Source organism: Cricetulus griseus, chromosome 3 (assembly GCF_003668045.3).
Source record: "Cricetulus griseus strain 17A/GY chromosome 3, alternate assembly CriGri-PICRH-1.0, whole genome shotgun sequence".
NCBI classification, from domain to species: Eukaryota; Metazoa; Chordata; class Mammalia; order Rodentia; family Cricetidae; genus Cricetulus; species Cricetulus griseus.
Window position 1 is genome coordinate 19552260 of NC_048596.1, and position 22418 is coordinate 19574677.

At 47.3% G+C, this 22418-nt stretch overlaps 2 protein-coding genes across 4 annotated transcripts in view; one reads left to right on the forward strand and one right to left on the reverse strand.

Moving 5' to 3' along the window:
- The window catches only part of Ubtd1 (ubiquitin domain containing 1), a 55344-nt gene extending 37947 nt beyond the window's left edge, over positions 1–17397 (reverse strand). Inside the window, exon 1 of the mRNA XM_027407314.2 lies at positions 17105–17397. Coding sequence (XP_027263115.1) covers positions 17105–17174 — 70 coding nt within the window. The 5' untranslated portion in view covers positions 17175–17397. The remainder of the gene's footprint in view (positions 1–17104) is intronic.
- A 561-nt stretch (positions 17398–17958) lies between these two features.
- Positions 17959–22418, forward strand: part of Mms19 (MMS19 homolog, cytosolic iron-sulfur assembly component) — a 36506-nt gene continuing 32046 nt past the window's right edge. For 2 of the 3 annotated variants that reach the window (XM_027407305.2, XM_027407306.2), the window contains exon 1: positions 17959–18116. In XM_027407305.2, the coding sequence (XP_027263106.1) occupies positions 18002–18116 (115 nt within the window). In that variant the 5' untranslated portion in view covers positions 17959–18001. Of the gene's footprint in view, positions 18117–18333; positions 18461–22418 lie in introns of all 3 variants that reach the window. The other variant, XM_035441833.1, reaches the window with a different exon arrangement.

Here is a 22418-nt window from a genome sequence, read left to right on the forward strand (position 1 = left end):
CTCCTACCATCTGCGTCCACACCTCTAGCCCTCCCATGGTTGCAGATAACCTGTCATCAGGTCCTGTAGACTTCCTCAGTGGGTTTCTAGAACCTTGCACCCCTCTCTGTCAGGGGCACCCTCTTCTTCTAGGTGACCTCCATCTTTCCCTATCCCTTCTTTTTCATCCCAGGTCCCTGGCATCCAGCTGGCCCCTTTCAGTCCGCAGCTCTGCCTCTAAACAATACCTGTTAGGACCTCCCTGTACACTTGCTCTAGCTTAGTTTAGTCCTCCTTTCTAGCCCTTCTCTGTGTTCCTTCATACAAGGTTCCATTCTCTAACATGCACAGCCTTCTGACAGGAGGAGACATGAGAACATGTGTTCTTTAATGTCTGCCCTGCCCAAGGTCCTGCAGGGATTCTGTGGCTGGCTACACTGGGATCCTAAGGATGTTAGTACTGGTATGCTAGGTCATGAAACAAGTTGATGAGTAAGAAGGCTGGGACTACCACGGGGAAAGTCAAGGGCAGATGTTTAGAAAAAAGAAATGTTCATATGCCCCAAAGACAAAGCTGCCTCCATTCCTGACCTTCTTCAGGCTTGTTCTAGGGACCAGAAGCCTCAGAGTACCCCCTTCCCTGAGATAACCTGGTTGGTTCCTGCTGTCCTGTAATCTCTGTGGGCACAGAGCTCAGGAAGCCCTGCTCTTTGGTCCAACAGCCCTTGTGGGAGAGCTTCTACTAGGCAGCAAGCAGGCACTGCCAAGGGAACTGTTTCATTGCCTCCTTGGGTGGCTATGACATGTTCCCCACATACTTGGTTTCCTTCCCAGGACCAGAATTCCTCATGAAGATCTGTAAGAGCACAGAGCTTTAGAGCTGTGTGGCTCCCAGTTCACCTTCTCTGGAACTGTCCCCAAGTATGCACAGGGTTTGGAGTGGCTGATGCCAGACTTGCTGTCTTGTATGACTGCATCTCCTGACTGGAGTTAAGTAGACCAAGGGTGGAGACTGGACCTGAGCAGGATCAACCTGACCCTCCAGGAATGCAGACTCTGAAGTGCAAAGACCTCAGTCTATCTGAGCATGGCTGGAACTATACAGGAACACACAAGGCCTGTGAGCCCTGGACAGAAGCAGCCAGGCAGAGAAAGAAGCCAACAAAGCTGAGCAACAGAAGGGCTTTCCCCAGGCACCAATCCTGCCTGTGTTCTTGCCAAATTGAGCTAGATTCAGTTGGTTTGCATTACTTGTGATCTGGGGGGTGGGGGGTGTCCTAATATAGCCAGGGTCTCCTTTTTAAGCTTTTCCAAGAATACAAAGCAGGTGTTTCACAAATGCTTGTTGAATGAAAGTAAACTGGCCCCAGATTTGGTTTTTCCTATTTCTGCCAAAGGTACCATTGTACTCCACAAATACCCTACATAAAGTGAGGAACTCAGTCAGCCCCAGGCTGCTCAAATTAAATGCACTCTCCTTGCCTAAAATGCATGACATCCTCATTTTCATCTCTTCCTTGGAGCAAATCAGCACTAAAAGAAAAGGCAGGCAGGAGTAGGTGAGAAACAACAAGCCTTCAAAGTACTGGCCAGCAGGGCAAACTGAAGCTGCAAAAATGGTGCCATTCTCTGACTGTCCCTACTACAAAAACACACCCTGCCAGGTGATGGCGGCACACACCTTCTGTCCCCCCTCCCCGCAGGGGGAAGACAGGGTTTCTCTGTGTAGCTTTGGAATCTATGCTGGCACTTGCTTTGTGTGGTGCACACCTTTGATCCCAGCACTCGCACTCGGGAGGGAGTGAGTTTGAGGCCAGCCTGGTCTACAAGAGCTAGTTTAGGACAGCTAGGTCTACACAGAGAAACTCTTTCTTGAAAAACCAAAAAAAAAAAAAAAAAAAAAAGAATCCTAGTCCAGACCAACTCCATCAGAGGGACTCATTCATGTCTTACATGGAGGGCACAGGGGAAGAGCACAGGGGCCTTGCCCTGGGCTGTTCCTATCATGTCCCACCCCCACCAGACAGCTCAGTCTGAGATGACCCTATCAGCATCAGCGGAAGAGTGATGCTAAATGGCCTGACAATGTGGGGCTGTCCTGATGCTGGTCCTCTGCTATATATAGTTTCTCCCCTGAAATGACCTCACACAGTAGAAAGGTCTGTGGTGTAGCAAAACTGGCTCTGTGTTTGTAAGTTCAGAGAAGGGCTTCTGTAGAAATTGGGTGCCAAATGGGGAGAGTCCCCAGGAAAGGGGGGGGGGGAGACAGGAGGTGGCAGCAAGTTTTTCAGACAACTCCAGTAAAATTCTTGTCCTTGACCCCTGACCCCTGGAGGATCAGCGGTGTCAACCTAACACTCTTATGAGGTGGGTAAGTGATGAAATGAGCCCCAAATATTTTTAAAAACTTTTTAAAGATTTACTTATTTATGTGTATGAGTGTTCTGGTCACATATATTATCTGCCCACCACATTCACACCTAGTGCCCTCAGAGGTCAGAAGAGGACACTGACACTGGAGTTATGGATGGCTGTGAACTAGCTGCAGGTGGATACTGGGAATCTGCAAGACTCCAGGTCCTCTTCAAGAACAAGTGCTGCCAATCACTGAGCCATATCTCCATTCCCAAGTCCCAAACCTTAAGTGGTAAAACCACTGTGTGTGACAGACAGAGCTCCTATCCTGCCTGCTCCCCATGCCAGGCGATTATTCTCAAGTCACTTCATGTATATGCTTCCCTTATACAAAATCCAACAGGGGCTCCTTTGTATCCAAACACCCTGATCACTGTGCAAGATATTCTACAACCCTGGTGTAGAGGAGCAGAGAAAGGGGTGGTGGGGTGGTGGTGAGGAGCCAGATAAACAAAGGAGAACATAGACTCTCCATGTGGTGGAAATACAAAGTTTTCTTCATGGGGGGGCTACAAAGATTTTGGCTTTGGTCTTCTAGCACTGTAATTCACACTGTTTATGTGAATGCACTTTTCTTTTACAACAAAGAAAACTTTATTGCTTGATTCTCTATCACTTACACCTTTTCAAGTCATCACTTTCCTACAAACTATGCCCGTTTGTGCCTGCTCTCTGCTCTATTCTAACCCTACCCCAACTCCTACCTCACAAGGAGCAACTTAGTTCTTTCCCATAACACTTTAAGTGTACAGGGACTTCCCCACCTCAACTTATTCTTATATGTCTATGCATTGCCTTGGTTTCAACTTGTCTATACTGTGTCGTTCAATGCTTGTCCATGCAGTTGCTATGTTTGAAATGCTACTCTGCTTTTGCCTTTGTGTCCTCCTCCAGGCAGTCCATAAGCCATCACAGATTACGTGATGGTCAAGTACGCCATGTACATCTGTTTGTGAAGCAGGAGGAATTATCACAAAGGACACAGGAAGCAGGGTCATAGTTCCTATCAGGTACCAGAACATCCAATTCTCACCACATCTGCACTGACCGATAGCTTGATCCCCAGAACCCCAAGTTATTCTCACTGAATACCCCCCCCAATAACGCCAGTCTCTTCCCCTTGATGGATGTATTTGGATAAGCCCATCACCCTCACAGGTCTTGGGAAACTATCACTTCACCTCTGTAACTGGCTCCCCATCTACTACACCCAACCTGGCATAGTATAGTGGGTAGAAACATGAAGAATGGGACCTAAGGCTGCAGCTGCTTCTCGGAAACAGTCTCTGGGCCATGGCCCTCACACCAAAGGAAAGGTGCTATCAACTGCAGCAGGCGGAATTCTCCACCCAGGCGTCACAAGTGTCTGATGATCAAGAACCGGCCACCCAGCCCTGACTCTTCCAGCTGGCACCTTGAACAGTAGGACAAAGCTGAGCTCAGCTTCAATGGAAAGGGTCAGTCTCAGGTTACAGGCATTCCCCAGAATGTGGCTGTCCTTTTGCTTATTGATTCCAGGGGTTGGTCCATCCTGTCCCTGAGGACAGACCCCAAATAACAGGGTGAATAAGAGGAAATTTTTAAAGGATTCTCGTGGACCATGTAAAAATTCACAGGAGCAGTAAGTTTCAAGCCAAATAATGTCTACAATCTCCTCAGCAACCAGACCTGAACCAAGCCATGCCAGGAATACCACAGTAAGCCAGACTCAGATGAGCTCTGGGTTCTGTGGACCAGCATGAGAGTTCAGAGGACAGAAAGCAGACAGGAGGTGGCCTGGGGGCATAAACTGGTTGTGCAGAGCACTGTGGGCTCCCTCGGGCATCCTCCTCGGTCCCTTTGGCACCCTGGCACTGTGAACTACGGATGTGCCTGGAGGGGTAGGTGTGGGTAGGAGAGAATGGACTTTGAAAAACAAATCACGGAAAGTCAGCATTATTCAGCCTATCACACTGTGAGCTCCTTGAGGAATCGGGGCTAACCCTCTGTGCTGTGTGCCCCTCACTTCTGGAAAGACAGTTTATAGAGAAGCAGTTTAGCAGAGTGGTTAGGTCTAGCTCTCACACAGGAGCTCTTCCACTTGCAGGAATGTAACTCACTGGTAGAGTGCTTGCTTAACATGTGCAAAGCCATGGCTCAATCCCAATCCTCCAAAGTCTTGGTTTCCTCATCTGTTAGAACTTTATTAAAGTGGAAGTGATAGGGCCAGCACTGTGAGAGACTAATGTGGAAACTGGAGAGTGTGAATGTTAAATACCGGGAAAGGGGCTTACCAGAAATATGGTAGAAGATTAATTCATCAGCTGTACTGACTTCAGTGACAAGGATTCCTGTAGCTTGGGGGCAGCAGGGCTTGGGAAATAAAACACAGTGTATGGGTTTATTGCAAGAGGACCGGATGCTTGTGCTAGGAAAAACCTCAGTGTTGTGGGTAATATCCCATATTACAGAGGACAAGTGTGGCCTGCCCCAGATGCTGGGGTGATGGCAGTGGGAGGGCAGACTTAGGAACATTGTTATAAAGGTACTTTCTGGAACATTCAGGAGGCACGGCACAAGCACTGGCACAAGCAGGGTAGTGTTAGTCACAAATGGCAATGATGTCAGCAAACCAGCTATACCTGTTTAGAGACCAGTGAGCCCTTTGCTGAAATGGAAGGTAAGCAGGTAGGGCAGAGAAGGAACCCAAGGCTGAGGGCATCGGAAAGAATGGTCTGGAGTCCAAATTCTTCCACTTCCTACTATGTGAACCCCCTTCCATGTCTCACACAGCAGTTACTATCACAACACTTGCCTGGTGGGGTGGGGAGCGTGCCTATACCATGCTCGATGCTCGATGGATGGTCACAGAGGACAGGTGTGAATGCTCACTACTTGTTAAACCAACAGGATCTGAGCCTAAGTCCAGGTGCCGCCTTGTCAGGTGTGGAAAGTGGTGTTGGTGAAAAAGGACATCAACACCCAAAAGGTCAGAGTGAAATATGGAAGCTGAGCCGCATCAGACAAGGATGCAGAGCTCCAGGAAGGAAACCTCAGAGTCTCAGAGACTGGAGTCCAGCCAAACTGGAGGGAGACCCCAGCAAACTGAGCATGCTCCCCAGCTTTGACCTACTGAGCAAGAACTGTCTACGCCTGTGTGGAGCTAGCCTAGAACAGCAGTGGCTGCTGCTGACATCCTCAGCAAGAGCGGCCAGCCGGGAACACTGCCAATGAGCTGCTACTAATGAGAGCTGAAGTTCTCAAGTTTTTGTGAATGATTCACATTTTTAAAAATGAAGCTGAATTCAAGGCTATCTCCATAATAACATCACTGTCTGGCAACTTGCTTACAATCTGCAGTCCTGGATAAATGGAATTAAAAAGAATGGTAGCTAGCCCAGGGAATAACTGAGGAATCTTGCATTTGAACATGAGCTGGTTGTCCTAACCGGGGGAGGGGTAAATGGAAGACAGCTGCCAAGCACAGACGTAACAGTAAATAATAACTAACATTACTGTATGTTTAATTGTGCCCTGGGCACAATTCTTTACCCAGAGAAACTCATTTAATCCTCATTACAACCCTTTGAAGTAGGTACTGCTTCTCCATTTTATAGATGAACAAACTGAGAGCCAAAAAATTTCAAATTAACTTGCCCAAGATTATATAGCTAATGAGCTGGAGGATCTGGGATAATACAAATAAACACCAAATGAATAAAATATCTACCATAATTACCATAGTTTCCTGTCACCAAAAGAAAACTATCTTGTAATCTTCCTTTAAAAGAACTCTAGTATTTGTGAATGAAAGGAAACTCATGGCCAGTCCTACTATATACTGATTGCAGGAAGGGTCAGAGGGCAACTACCAGCAGACTTCCCAGGTTAGAGGATGAGCTCTGTTCCTCTCAGAAAAGGGAAAGAAAGTCTTCAAAGGAACCGGGTGCTTTGCCTGGCTATTTTCAGTAAAAACCCAGCAGCAACATTCTTACACTTAACCCGGGTACTCTGGCCCCCACTTTACTGATGCAGAAACTGAAGCTCGGCCCTGAGTTTTTCGCACAGTAAGAAAGCAGTAGAGGGGCAGGACAGATAGTTCAGCAGTTAAGAGAATTGGCTGCTCTTCCAGAGGTCCCAGGTTCAATTCCCAGCACTCACATGGCAGCTCACAGTCTATAACTCCAATTCCAAGGGATCTTACACCTTCTTCTCGCTTCCCTGAACACCAGTACACAGACATGAATGCAGGCAAAACACCCATACACATTAAAACAAAAAACCAAGCCATGAAGTAACTTCCTCCCTGCGTCCCTCCCCCAGGCTTTCCTTATTTGCTAGTAAAAAAACCTGGGGCAGCTTAGGACCCTTATCAAGTCTCAGTGCCCAGCCTACCTATCAGGAAGGCTGTGGTGATCAAACAGTACACAGTGGTTGACAAAGCACTTTGAAAACTACAAAATGCTGAGCAAAGCAAGGGATCATTCATCTTACTAATCACAAAGAGTGACACCTGACTCTGCAGGCACTCGGCTAAGGCACTCTCCCTTGCTTCTTTTCCCTTGGGAGTAGGAGAATAATTCAAAGGCTGCAAAGCGTGGGCAACTCCTTTCTTCAAATCCCTGGCACCTGGGAATTGCAAAGTGGGGGTTCGCTCTGGGGGAAGGCGGAGGAAGTAAGTGCATTTGCATTCTATTGGCAGTTTTTCTCTTTAGGATCAGGATCTTGGCCGGGATTCCATCACCTCCAGCACTAAGCCCTCAAACAACAGTCCTGGCACATCTATCAAGTACCTACTATGTGCCAAGAGGATGATGGCTACGCTTTTCTGTCTATGAAGGTATGGTCTGAGGCCAGGAAACTAGACAAGGTAGAATGAGCAACGCGGGGGGGGGGGGACTCTCCATCATGGAGTGCATAGACCTCATAGCTGTCAGCCTAGCTGTTTCCCATGAGCTAGATAGAGCTGCAGCAATACACATGATTTGTGGCCACGGAATCAAGAGTTTAGGGCTGGTGGCACACACCTTTAATCCCACGACTTGGGAGACGGAGGCAGGCAGATCTCTGAGTTCCAGGACAGTCAGGGATACACACAGAAATGCTGTCTCAAAAAACAAACAAACAAAAGAGTTCAAGGCCTCAGGCTGGTTTCTGTTTCTACCTCTTCTCAGTACTGTGACCACCACCGACAACTTTATCTTTCTGGCCATCAATATCCACAGAGAAAGCTCTTCCCATAGGTAAAATAAAAGACAAAGTGAGATAAGGCCTGTGAAGGGTCCTAGCAAGACACTTGGAGATATGTGTGGTGGTGCACACCTTTAATCTTAGTACCCAGGAGGCAGAGGCAGGTGGATGTCTGAGTTCAAGGCCAACCTGGTTTACAGAGGGAATTCTAGGGCAGCCAGGGCTACATAGAGAAAATCCACCACCACCACCAAAAAACCAAACTGCTTTTGTTCCTGTTTTGTTTTGTTGCGATAGGAATGCAATATGCAGCCCTGACTAGTCTGGAACTCATTTAGACTGGGATGGCTTCATATTCATGAGCCTCCTCTTGCCTCTGCCTCCTTAGTGGCAGGTCCCCATGGTTGTTAAGATAAACTAGAGGCTGGAAGACTGCAAGTTCCAGTCCAGTCTGGGCTATCTAATGAGTTTGAGGCCACTTTGAGCTGGATGGTAAGGCTCTGTTCTCAAGAATTTAAAAATAACATTAAAACCAGAAACAACAACAACAACAAAAAATGGTTTTCATTCTACTATTCAACAATAACAAACAATGGTGTCCGGGAGCCTGAGCTCTGACACCTCAGCTCATCAGGGTTTCACTGCAGTGGTTCAACAAGCTGTGTGGCCTTAGACAGCAAGGCTGTCTCTTGGGGACTGTGTTTTTACCTTTGGTTATGAGGATTCACCTGGATCCTGCACCTGATGCTCCTGGAACATGGTGTGCCCCAGATGACCTCCTACTAGCTGCGTTTCTGAATGCTGAGAAATAACAAACTTACAGCCTATGTGCTCACCGGTCAGGTATCTCCTGCTTGCTGACTCTCAGGCACCTAGGCTTAGGCTCTGGAAAAAAATACACTATTCACTCTAGGCTCAAGATACAGGAACAAATTAGGAGCCATTCCACTGCTGTAGGCCCCACATAGACACAGTACTGCAGAGGATCCAGCCCCTTTCCTGATGGGCTGTCCTGAGGGCAATAAAAAAAAAACAGGGTTGAGGATGGTGCAAGTGTGATGCACACAGCTCCGTCTCCCTCCTGAACACTCTGAAAGCATGGGAGATGCTATTCTTGGGAGGGTTGGGGGGAGGGGGCGATGTATGGCCTTGGGTGGGCAAGCAGCTTGCCAAGTAGCCAAAGCCCTGGGACATATCCTACCTTCCCCCATGGGAACCATAGGTCTCCCCATCTTGTCTATAAAAGGAGCAGAAGTGGCTCTCTAGGCCTGAGTAAGATGACACTTTAGGAGCCAGATGAATTATGAGAACACAGAAATGTATCTATCCCAACTGCTGCCCCTGGAGTTAGAAACCCAGAAGCAATCCAGACTAACTGACCAGAAGAGATGTTGGCATACACCCAAGCCCATGCATTGTACCCTCTGGAATACCCCCCAGGCTTCAAGTTTGGATCTACTGCTCTTTCTCTAGACCTAAGAAGACATTGGAGAGGCTATCTGAGCCCACCAGAAATGCCCACTACATGATAAACCATTGGTTTGGGTATTTTAAAGACACAGAAGTGAAATTTTGGGACAATGAGGTATTATTTCTCTTTTTGAAAAGACACTTCGACACATGCTACAACATAAATACTGAAAATATTCTAGTCAGGCATGGTGCCACACTCCTGTAATCCCAACACTTAGAAGGCAAGAGACTAGGCACTGATCAAAAATAAGTTCCTAGCCAGTCTGGGCTACATAGCAAGTTCTAGTGCAGTCTGAACTGCAGAGTGAGACCACCCCTAAAAACCAAGGCAGGGTGTAGCTCAGGGGTACAGCATCGCTTAGTGTAAGGTCCTGGATGTCATCTTTAGTACCATTAAAGACTAAAGTACAGTTTATATTTTGTGTATGGTTAGCCACTGGGGTTTTGTTTGTTTGTGGTGTTGAGGCAGAGTCTCAGTATAGCTCAGGCTGGCCTTAGACTGGTAGTCTAAACTGACTCTGAACTCCTGGTTCATGTGACTCCACTTCCTAAGTGTCCCCTCTTAACTACATTGCTTATTTTTTGTTTTTGTTTATTGGAAAGGAGGGGAAAGGGACCACTGATTTCCAGGAAGAAGACCAAGCAAGGTTCACAGGTGGAAACAGCTCAACTGTGGAGCCTCTCGGGTGGGCGTCTCAGCACTAGAGCCTCGAGACCCTCACATTACCAGTGCCTCAGTAACTAACCAGGCGGGACAGCTTGCAGTTTCCTTCTGCCCCATCACTTTTCTCCCCACCCGGAACTCTCTTCTTTCTGATGTAAAGTTTCTAGGGCCTGCTGTGGTCCCCACGCCCCTAGCAGGTGTTTTACACATGCAAGGTGTCACTTTACCAACCCAAAGTTACAAAATGTCCTTTATGCTGCATCTATCTTACTCAAGGACAATCTCAATCATTTCCATGATTTCATCCAAAACTAGTTTTTAGCAAGATCTTTTATAGTTTTGCACCTTAAGAAGAAAAGCTTCAGTGATCTAAAAGGGGGAAAGAGTCTTTGTCTTTGTAAAAATCCTCTAACTTTGAATAGAAACCTTCCAAGCTCACAAGTTCTCTTTTTCATCCAGGGCCTCACTCCAGTCTTACAACCTCTCTCAGAAGTCAACAGAGAGACAGTCTCTCCATTGCACTAACAGGGAAACTGAGGCTTAGAGAGATCAAGAGGCTTATTATCCAAAGTTACACAAACAACTAGAATGGAGAAAAGAACCAAAGCTTCATTTCCCACCACTGCCAGATGAGAGCCTGGATGGAGACCATGCAGCCATGAACAGAATTTAAAATTCTTCTCACTAACTTCGTCCTCATAACTTCTTGTGGTAGTAAACCAGGAGCACTGTCATATATGTACATACATATGTGTGTACAGCTTAGACATGCAGCTATACAGAAAGAGAGGACCAACCAAGCATGAAACAAATGACCTGCCCTACAAAACCAATCATGAGCACAGCAGAGACTAAATGTTCTCTCCTTTTTGAACACATTTGACCTTGACTACTCCATGCTTCTTGACCTCACCACACCACTATTGATACTTGACAGAGCCCAAGCAGTTTTGATACAAGTTGCAGCATATTTCTGTGAACTAGGCAGGAAGCAGATACACCTTTGTTCTCCTTTTTAATAGCTGGATAAGAAAAAAGAGGTTAAAGAAATCTCTAGGTTTCTTTTCAGCGCTAAATTCTGTGATTCTAAAAATGTGCTAACAAATCAATGGTGAAGAGCCCTGGAATCCACATCACTTGACTTCCTGCCTGGCATTCTACCTGGCCACCTCTTCCCTGCCCTGTGAGTTAAGGACTTGAACACGAGGTGAATGTACAGACATCAAACAAGAATGCTCCTGGCTGGTTAGGACCCTCACAAAGGCTTTGCTCGAGGAATCCCTCTACTCTAGCATTGGTACTTCTGTCTCCCAGCAGGAGGCTCCCACTGGGAATCACACCCCAGGTACTAGAAGGCTTATATCTATTTCTGAGTAAGGAGCACGCTGGTGGTACACCACTCTGAGGTTGTCGCCCAAGTCCCTTCCTCAGGATACCTGCTCTAACACAGGCAGGTTCATTTAGTTTGTCTATAGATGCCACTAACTCTGTTACATACTGATTTTATCCAAGAAATATTGATTAAGCACCTACCATGTTAGGCACTGCTCTTGGCAGTATACAGAGCAAGGGGACCCAGTCAATATTAGGTGATGTTATAGATTATGGAGGAAAATAGACAATGCCAAGAGCAAGGAAAAGGGGATTGATTCTCAAAAAGGATGATGTGGGAGGAGGAGAGGACGGGATGGTTTCAGATTTCAAGGGTCTGGGAAGGGAAATGAAGAGAATAGATGGCTAAGGTGAGTAAATGGGTCTCTCGAAGGCACCACAAGGACGACGAATGAGCTGGGGAGTCACAGGAAGGGCTGAGCAAGGGAGTAACAAAATCTGACTTACACTTCACAGCATCACTGTCTGCTGTGATAGAAATAGCCTATTAGGAGGCAGAGGAAGAAGCAGGAAGGTCAGTGGAGAGGTTGATGATGGCTTGCTTAGCTGGGTGAAAGTGGTACAGCAGGGAGAGTTGGGCTCAGAATACAATGAGGGCAAAGCCAACAGGATTATTGATTAAATGGATATAGAGCCTGAGACAGGGAAACTTGAGAGTTTTGGGGGCATGGACAACTGAAGAATGAAGTCAGCAATAACTGAGACAAGAACAACTGGGGAGCAGTAACAGAGAGGTAGGGACTCAGCATGGTTTGTATGTGTAAATGTGAGAAACCTTTTGGATGTAGAGGTGTAGTACAAACAGAAAAACTTCAAGGCTGGAGTTGGAAAGGATGGATTTTGATATTATAAACATAGGAGTCACTAGCATATACAATACATACATGGATATCACACAGGATTCGCATGGGTAATCATATTTAATTTTCTTGTGTGATTATTATCCGTACTCCCAAGACTGTAAGCTCTGTGTGGCCAGCAAGGTTCCTGGCGCTCAATAAATATTTACTGAGCAAAGGAGAAGCTGTTCAACTATTTCTTTAAGACTAGCCACAGCCCCCACAGTAGCAGACTCCCTGCAACCACAGAGCCAAGCCCAGCCATGCTGAAACAGGGCCCGGGGGCTCTCCTCTGTGAGCTAGAGTCCAGAATGTAAGTGGAGCCACCAGGCACATCATAGGGTCAGACATTTTGGGGTTTAGCCCTGCCACATTCTCACAGGGTGGGGCTATACAACAGACTTGCCTGTTCTGCCACCTCAATTTCTCTCTGCCATGGCTGGGGGCCCAGTTGCTTCACCCAGTCAGTTCCTGGGCAGGATACTGATTGACCTGAGCTACTGTGTGGGAAGCACCCTCCACAGGAATAAATCCTCAGGTAGTCTTAGGAGCATCCAGGATAGCCAACACCTAAAGAAAGGGAACCTAAGCCTACTCAGGGTGCATCCAGAGCAACAATTAAAAACTACCGGTTTTTTTCCTTTTTTTCTTTTTGGTTGTTTTGAGACAGGGTTTCTCTGTGGAGCTCTGGATGTCCTAGAATTTGCTCTTCAGACCAGGTGGCCTGGAACTCACAGACATCTATCTGCCTCTGCCTTTGCCTCTGCCTCCTGAGTGTTGGGATTAAAGGCATGTGTTGCCACGCCTGGCTAAAAAATACCTTTAAAAGAGGCTACATAGTAAGAAAAATTAATGACCATGTCTCAAAAAATATATTTAAAAATACATTAGTTTCTTTGACATCTGTAATTATTACCCAAGGAAAACTTAAAATGTCACTAAACAAAGAACAATACTATAAATGCATGATATTCCTTTCCCCAGTCATTAGCATCCAAATGAGTTCCAAATGGGAACTGAAACAAATGTGGCTAGTACATAATACTTATTTCGGGGCAGAGAGATGGCTATCCCATCTATATCCCAGAGAACCTGAGCTCAGTGTCAGTACCCACACTGGATGATATCTCTAGCTCTAGGAGATCCAACAGTCTTCTGGCCTCTGTAGGTACCCATAGACACAAAGACAACACACATAAATAAAATAAAAATAAATCTTAAAAATAGTATTTATTTCTATTCTAAAAAAATAACGGATTATCAGGCCAGCAAGATTGCTCAGTGGGTGAAGGATCTTGCTACCACTACTGAGCACCTGAGTTTGGCTGCCAGAAACATGGCAGAAGTAGAGAACCCATTCCAGCAAAATGTCCTCTGACCAAGATCCCTGGACCAGAGGCATTGAGTCTGTTTCACTTGTCAAATGACTGAGAAGACAGAATTAAGGACAGGGGGTAGCATTGTAAGGTACATTTCACCCAAGTAACTCCAGTTTGGAAAAATCACCTTTAGGAAGATGATAAAGCAGCAATAATGACCTTGAATAACACTGTCCCTCAGAGAGGCTTGTTGACATGCTTAAGATCAGAGGCCTAGGACTAGACTTCAGGCTCTTTCGATTTTTTTTGTTGTTTTTTTTGGTTTTGTTTTGTTTTGTTTTGAGACAGGATTTCACCAAGTAACCCTGGTTTGGCCCAAAACTAAAAATGTAGACCAGTCTGACCTCAAACTCACAGATTCTCCTGCCTCTGCATCCAGAGTGCTGGGCTTCAAGGTGTGTGCAACCATGCCTACTGTCCTTCTCTCTTAAAAAAAAAAAAAAAATGGCGTATATTTGTTGCCTGTGTGCATTGTCTAGGACAGGAGTACCGAAGTCAGTGAACAATGTTCAGGAGGAGATCTTCTTCTCCTACCATGTGGGTCTCAATGATTAAACTCGAGTGGCCAGGCTTGGTGCCAAGTACCTTTACCTGCTGAGCCATCTTACTGGCCCTCCAGTTCCAAGTCTCTGTTCAGTCTCTGTTCTTCCCATTCAGAAAAAAAGGAAAGCAAAGTATGGTTCAGTTATGGGGAGGGTCAGGCACACCTTACACCCAGTGACAGAGATTCAATGGAGGGCTCTTCACATTCTAGGCTAGGATTTCACCTCTGAGCCACCCCCTAGTCCCAAGCATTAGTCTTACAACATGGAACTCTGTCCCTGTCAAAAGGTAAGCTGCAGATGTTTCAGGACACCAAGTACATGCTGTGAAATTAAGAGGGACTCCTTCCCTTGCACCAAATTTGCCACCCTTGAGAGTAGCCCTTGGCTTTCGACTTTATGAATAAAACTATTCATCGTAGGGTTCACAGAATTAAAAGAACCATTTAGTAGCAGGTAAAAAAAAAAAGTAGAGATACTTTTATGCAAAATGTTTGCATAAAAGATTAAAGTGGCAGGATGAAGTCAGGTTAGCTTTCTACAGTAACAAATACTGAGTGCTTCCTCTGTCGGAGCCTCTGTACTAAGTGCTGACTGTGTGTACACATGGTTGTATGAGTGAGAGAAGCCACCAACACACAAGGAAAAGACAAATCCAGGTCTCCAGGCTTATAGTGCTGGCTGCTGATAGAGGACTGTGAACCTCAAAGACACGACTAATAATATAGTACAGATCATTGTTAAGTAAGTGGCACAGGTAATGTGTCTGCAAGAGTTCTCAGAAGCCTTCATTCGGCTAGGCATGGTGGCGCTGCAAGGCTGGGTGCTTCAAGGGATATGGATATGAGCAGAGTACATGACAATGATGTATGAGAATGCCAAAAATCAAACCCATTATTTTGTATGCGAATTTAAAACAATTTTAAAGAAGATAGGATGTAGTGGTACACTCTTTTAATCCCAGCACTCTAGACAGTGGAGAGTTCAAGGTAAGGCTAGGCACCATGGCTACACTAGCTACATAGGGAGTTCCAGGCCAGTCTGCTTGTGCTATATAGCAAAGCCCTGTCTTGAAAGAAAAGAAATAAAAACAAAGAGGATGAATGGACGAATACAGGAGTTGGGGTGTACTCTGAAGAAAGGCTCTCAAAAAGGAGACAGGGTATATGCAAACACTGCTGGCCTTACTGTCAGGGAAGATGAAGCACTCCAGTTCTAAAAGGACCAGGCCAGACTTGTAAGGTCTTAAAAGTTAAAGGTCTTGTAGAGGTAGAAGGTATAGATTTTTTTTTTTTTTTTGGTTTTTCAAGACAGAGTTTCTTTGCGGCTTTGGAGGCTGTCCTGGAACTAGCTCTTGTAGACCAGGCTGGTCTTGAACTCACAGAGATCTGCCTGCCTCTGCCTCCCGAGTGCTGAGATTAAAGGCGTGCGCCACCAACGCCCGGCATAGAAATTTTTTAATGGTTTTTATGTTTGTTTGTTTTTGTTTTTTGGAGACAGGGTTTCTTTGTATAGACCCAGCTGTCCTGGAACTCACAGAGATCCACCTGCCTCTGCCTCCTGAGTACTGGGATTAAAGGCGTGTGCCACCACTGTTTGACCAGAACATTGTTTGAACATAAAAACTACAGCCTAAACACACAAGTGGCTTCAGATAAACATTGTGTGCAGGTATTAGATGAGTGACTGATGGAGCCCTCCCAGGAGAACTCACTGCAGCTTGGGGGAATAGACAGGCTTGAGATGACATGGAAACAAACCAAGTAGGAAGAGGCATGTCTCTAAGACCTGCTGATGGAAGAGCGGACAGGCCTCTGTGACTAGCTGAGAAAATCCAGAACATCAAACTAAGCACAGGTATCCTTAATCTAGCAAGGGAGGGTGGGCAAGAATACTCAAAAAGGAAACCAGTATAAGTGGACAAAGAAAGGAGGTAGGAGCTGAAGGTAGGAAAGGGTTGTCAACCGTGGAAATGTGCTGTAAAATCAAGGACAGAGTATATAAATAAGTAGTTGTTGATTGAGTGAATGAATGAATGAATGAACGACGAATGAACAAGTCCTTGGTCAGAAGAATGGCCAAGAGAATTTTGGTAAGTGTTACCCGTCCTCCTATGAAAACGTTTCTAACTGCACAAGTCATTCTGCCTGAACACACATCCTTCCTTCCCTGCTTCCCCACAGTTCTCCCCATCCTCCTTCCCAGTTTCTACAAGCAAAACAACACACCTCCAGTGTCAAAGCAGACAGGAAACTCCAACCAGAGTTTCCACTTCATTAACAACTGCCCCTGCGGCTCTTCTTACATAAAGGGGTATGTGGTAACGAAGAGGAAGACGACACTGGATTCCAGCCCCGGTTGCACTACTAACTAGCTGTGTGACTTGGGAGAAGCTGATCAACCACTCTGGATTTGCCTTGTTACATAGAAGAGAGGAAGATCTGGAAATTCGGACCAGGGTTGAAGGTCCCTTTGTGCGCCACTGTTTATCATCTGCATAAGTTCCTTGCAACACCCTCAGAGAAGGGTATACAAGACCCAGGGAAATGACCCTCAGACGCAGCGCCAGGACAGAAGGGGTGTACCAAGAAAGTGAAGACAGCGCTGCTGGCGCTTCGCACACCGCCGGAGAGCAGATCCCATTCTCATGGCTGAGAGGGATCCCATTCCAAGGGCTGAGAAGGCTTGACGACGCTCACCCCGCACCCCACCTTTCCTAGACTCCCAGACGTCCAGGAGGCTCTAAAAAGCCCCGCGGAGGGGTGGGGAGGAATAAAGATTTCGATCCCATGGCCCTGCACTGCTTTTGCAAGTCGGATTCTCGCAGACACGATCTGCAGCCTGATAATAACACTGTGACTCTCTGGAAGGAGCGACTCCGACTTCGGGGGACGCAGGCTGCCCACGCCGCGCCCCGGCCGGCCGCTGTCCGACCCCGGCCGGGGCTGCCAGACCAGCGGCGCACTCGTCCGGCCCCCTCCGCCGGCCTCGTCGCGGTCTGGAAACATTTCCTGCTCCCGCCCCCACCCCCAGCTTCCCGGTGGGAGCGAGTTGGCCTCGCAGCCGGGTCAGCGCTCGCAGTTACCCCAACTCGCTTCCCAGCCAACCCTCGCCGGGGAGGGCCCCGTCTGGCTCCGAAAAACCAAGGGGGAACCTAGGCGCTGTGCGAGGTCGCTCGAGAACCCCAGCGTTCGGGCAAGGCAGGGGCCAACTGGCGGCGCGCCGGGACCCCGCTGCCTTTCCTGGCGTTACCTGCTCGCTTGCGGGGGTGTCCCGGAGCAGCCGGCCTCTCCCGGCGCTGTCTCCCCACGCAGTTGCCCATGCTGGCTTCTCAGCCGGTCCCCATGCACCGGAGACGGCGGGCCGGCCGGCTGCTCCACGCTGCTGCCCGGAACCGCGGCGTCCCCGGGTCAACGGCTCTCGCAGCCCGACATCGGGAGATCCTGGATCTCCCCTGGGGTGCGCTCTGCCCGACGTCGGCTTCGCCACAAACTTTGCGGGCCAGGGGAGAGGGAGGTGGCCAGGCCAGGGGGGCCCGCGACAGTGCCCGGCCAGAGACCAGCCGGCTGGAGGGGCGGAGGGAGGGGGCGGACACCGCCGCAGCTACTCCTGGATCGCTCGCGGCTCCCAGCTGGGGCCGGCCCCCCGGAGCCTGTCAGTCACCTGCCTAACCCCGCCCCAGCCCGGCCCCGTTCCCTTCCTCCCGTTCGGGGTGCCCGTGCCACCGCCGCCAGCCGTCCCAGGTGCGCATGTGACCGACGGCACCGCCCCTCGGGCCGGGCCTGGTTTTCTCATTGGCTTCCCCCTGGGTGCGTACCGCCCCTCGGCCCCACCCAGCCAGGTGCCCGCCCTGCCGTCCGTCTCCCGGGGAGAGAGAGACCGGGAATTATGCGCCCCTCAACCGCCCCGGCTGCGTGCCAGGGGGCCGCTTCCCCTCCTCGTGCCGCGCCCCGGCCCCGGCCCCGCCCTCTGGGGGAGGGGCCGTCAGGTCCCTCCAGGAACCGCCAGGCCCAGAGCCGGCAGGCACGTGACCCCGGAGCGTCCCGCCCCCGAGGCCTGCGCCCCACTATTGGCTGCGGAGGCGCGTGCGCAGAGAGGCTCCTCTCCGGGCACCACCTACCTCCCCTCCCACAGTCTCCGGCTCGCGTCATGGCTGCCGCCACCGCTCTCGAGGAGGCGGCGGCGCCTCTGGACGCCCTGTGCGGCCTCGTGCAAGACTTCGTCATGGGCCAGCAGGAGGGGCCCGCTGACCAGGTGGCTGCAGGTAGGGCAAGCAGAGCCGTGAGGTTTCTGCAAGGGCCGGACCTAAGGGAGCGGCCTCAGCCCCGGCGCGCGGCGGGAAGGGAGTGAAGGGAGAGGAGGTTGATTGTGATTGGTCCTTTGCTCGCTCGGCCCGCACGGCGAGCGCTGCCGCCCTAACAAGTTGGAGAGTCGCTTGCACCTTCCTTAAACCTCCCTTTACATCCCGCCTCTCACTGTAGTCGGTAGAGAATCGTTGCATTTCTCCGGCCACCCCCAGGCCCAGCGAGAGCAGGAGACTGTGTAAGGGCGCGGACCAGCCCGGAAGTGGAGCTGGGACTTGGACTCGCGTGTTCTGCTCCAAACCAGGTGCTCGCACTCGGGGGCCGCGTTTGTGGAGTGTTAACGCGTGGAGGTGCGGCTTCGAAGGGTTACGCCCCGGTCTCTTGCCATCCCGGAGGTAGCATGCGCCACAGCTCTCTTGAGCGTGGTTAATTAGAGGGAGGAGGGGAGGAGCTAGTCTGGGTCCCGGTCGATAGGCTTGTAGGTGACTAGTGTTGCTATTCAGGCTTCACTTACTGACTTAGTGGGGTTTTTGACAAGTTAGCTTCACGGTTTCTTAAAATAGCCCATTTGTTATCTTCCCAGAGTTCCAGTTTCTGGAATCTCTCAGTTCTGAGTTTATCCAGGATTTGAGTAAATTAAATTCCAGGAGACCTCCTTGGAATTCTTTCCAAATGTTGAATGTTAGGATGCCTAACATTCAGAGTCAGGTTTAAGAAATAAAATACAAAATGGGTATAGATGCGGGTTTTCTTAAATTATTTTGGGGTGTTTTATATGTTTGGGAGCAGAAGTTTCTTCTGCAGATTGAACATAATATACGAGAAATGAACTTCTGCTAGAAATATATGCTGGTCCTTAGCAATATTCCCCTTTCGTTCTGCGATTCTATTATTACTGAGCACGTATTTTTCACCCAGCATGAAAAGATTGGGAACAAAAATACAAATTAAATGCTGTGGGCACAAAGAGATTATAATGTAGTGAGAGACAGACAGTTGTGTGGTTAGAAGCAAGTACATGGTGGTTCGTAAGTATTAAGGGGCAAAAATGTCTGCGATTGGCTGTACTTGGTGGTTTATGCCTTTAGTTTCAGGATTTGGCAAGAGGATGGCAAGTTTGATAGTGAGTTCTAGGCCAGCCTCCACTACAGTGTGAGATCATATCAAAAAAAAAAAAAAAAGCCTGCTTATAATATTTTACAACTTTATCAAGTATAGTCTGTTATGGGGTATTATTAATGCCATTTCCCTCAGTATTTTACTATGGAAATTTTCTATCGTTTAACAAAATCTAAAGAATTTTTATTTATTATTGTTGTTTGTTTGTTTGTTTGACATGAAGTTTCTTTGTGCTGTCCTGGAACTCACTGTGTAGACCAGGCTGGCCTTGAACTCAGAGATCCAGATGCCCCTGCCATCCTGAGTACTGGGATTAAAGACATGCAACACCATTGCCCAGCTTAAAGAATTTTATAGGGATTACACATCCAACACTACTTAGAGCCGATCATTAACATTTTTTTTTCTGTACTTTGAATTATCACATACCCATTTAAACTGCAGAGGTCAGTACATTTATCTCTAAGTACTTCGGCATTCTATCATTGACTAATGTTTGTTTATGGTTTATTTGGAGGTAAAACATATCCAATGAATTATATTGGGAACATTGTTTTTCACAGAGGTACTTAATACCACCTCATTCCAAGATAGACAATATTACTATGTTAATGTTAACCTGTAACTGTTTTTCCGCATTTGTACATTTTTATATCTTTGTAAAATGTATTTTTTGTTTTTATGTCTTTTTTTAAAAGCCTAAACTTTCATATGGTTTAAAATGAACTCTGTAGCATGTGTGTAAGTGAACCCTGTTGTAAAGTACTCATCTTAACATACAGAAGGTTGGTGCAGAGGCACAGTAACGGACAAGGCTGAAAGGTTTGATGGAGCTGAAATATATATATATCTCAGAACCTTGGATCTGAATGACCTGGTGTGTGGGCAATAGGAGTTTAGCTCTTTGAGCAAGAGCCTTAAAATGAAAGGAAATTTAGGAAGGGTTAATTTAGTATTCCCAGTCTCAGATCATAGTTGTTAGGTTATGGAAGTTGACAGTTTTGGACTATTCCCAGAGTATGATGTACTTCCTCCAGCCTAAGTCAGTCTGTGTTCCTACTGAACACATCAGCCTTGGAAGCCACAGCTCTTCTACAAGTTACAAATGAAGAAGGAATGACCTGTGAACACAAAGGAACTGCAACTTTGTTTTGCACCTGGTAGTTTCTGATGGAAATAGTTGTCAGCTCCCATGAACATCCAAGTACTAGAAAGGAAATGACTTGGGAACCCAGGAATTAAGGCCTCTCAAACAGGCATTCAAAGATAGCCAGTACTTGGTCCCAGCCTTTATTCTCAACATTGACCTCTTGGACCCTTAGTTCTGGGCACCAGCCTTCATTTTCCATTTCCTGAGTGTTTTCCTTCCAGTTCCCTCTACTAGCTATATCTAATCCAAATTAGACCTTATACTCAAGGCCCAGTTCAAGTACTGGTCTTCCGGTATTTCCTTATTACCCTGGCCAGACAACATGTCACTTCGTATCTTGATAGACTTCCCGACCACTCATGCAGATTTGGTTACCTTCCAACATAACCACACCTGACCCCCCTGCCGTTTCTACCCAGAGTCTCCCGGAACATAAGTAGACACGCCATACAAATATTTGGGGGCCAGTGAGGTGGCTCAGTGAGTAAAGGGTACTTGAGTTCAATCCTCTGGACACACAAAGAGAGAACAGATTCTCAGAGTTGTCCTGACTTCCACACGTGTGCTGCGGCACACACATAAGATGTAAAAAAGAAAAGTTGGTGTGACTAGAATTAAAGATGATGCAAGAAGCTTTGGAATTTGAGGCACAATTAGCTCTAAGACTCAAAGGACAGGAAATGACTACCCTAGATGAACCCAGAGTTTTGAGCCTGGAGGCCAGGAAATAGAAGAAGTAACTTTATCTAAAAGCAGGCAGGGAAGGGAGCTTAGATGGAGTGATTTTTGGACCTTCTGCCTTTTTACATAATGGATAAACTTTCCCCCTTACCATTAGGGTTTCCCTTCACATCAGTCTTAGTTATATTGTATTTTGTTACACATTTTTTGATTGCCAGAAGAGAGACCACTATTCCTGAAGTGTGAAATTATTGTTAAAAGAATAAAGAGTAATTGTGGAGAAATGACTGTGGCATCATCAGAAAGGTTTTTGTTGTTTTGATTTTGAGCAGGGCCTCATGTAAGTAGGCTGGCCTCAAACTGCTTGCATATTTAAGGATGAGCTTGCACTTCTGATCCATGTGCTGGGGTTACAGTCCTGTGCCGTGCAGTGCTGGAAATTGACCCCAGAACTCAACTGAGCTCAGAAATGACCTTTTTGAGAGCCTGATTGGAAACTATTCCTGAGGGATTTCCCTCCCTTCTGCTCCTGCACTTCTGTCCACACTACCCCAGCCCTGGCCCTCACTGCCTTGGGCTGCCACTCCAGATTCTTAAGAGGCTGCATCTCCATCAGACAGAGATCTGATTGTGCCTTCTAGGTCAGTGACCACACAAATACCGCTTTGATTCCTTCTCTGTGTGCCCCATGAACTTAACTGGCTGAGGAAAACATGGGAAGTTAGGGAGTGTTGTTCCATTGCTAGACAGCAAATCCTGGACACCCTGGAGAAACTTAGGCCTCCTATAAAGGGAAGGGAACTTATATTTTCCTTTGTCCCAGGAAAACAACCCTTGGGAAAAATAACCATTATAACTATTTATTATTGGTTCTCTTACCCCAGGAGTACAAAGGCATAATTTATATTATTTCTTGGTTGTTTTCATTTGAAAAACTTAGTGACTTAAAATTTGTAGCCCAGGCCCACAGGTAACTCACATTTGTAATCCCATCTTTCAGGAGACTTTACCAGGAAGGTGGCCATGACTTACATACAGAGGCCAGCCTGGGACAGCTCAACCAGGGCTATACGATGGAGACCCTGTTTTCAAAAACAAAATAAACTTACTAATCCATTTCAATAACTCAGAACATGTACTCCTTTTGTTAACCTTGTTTATATTACTGTGATGACATTGAATTGTGGACGCTTTGTTTAAAGGTCTTCTGTCCCAATAGACTGGGTTTTCTTAAGAACTCTGTCTAGCTGGGTGTGGAGGCACACTCCTTTAAGCTCAGAGCTCTAGAAGCAGAGGCAGGCAGATGTCTGTC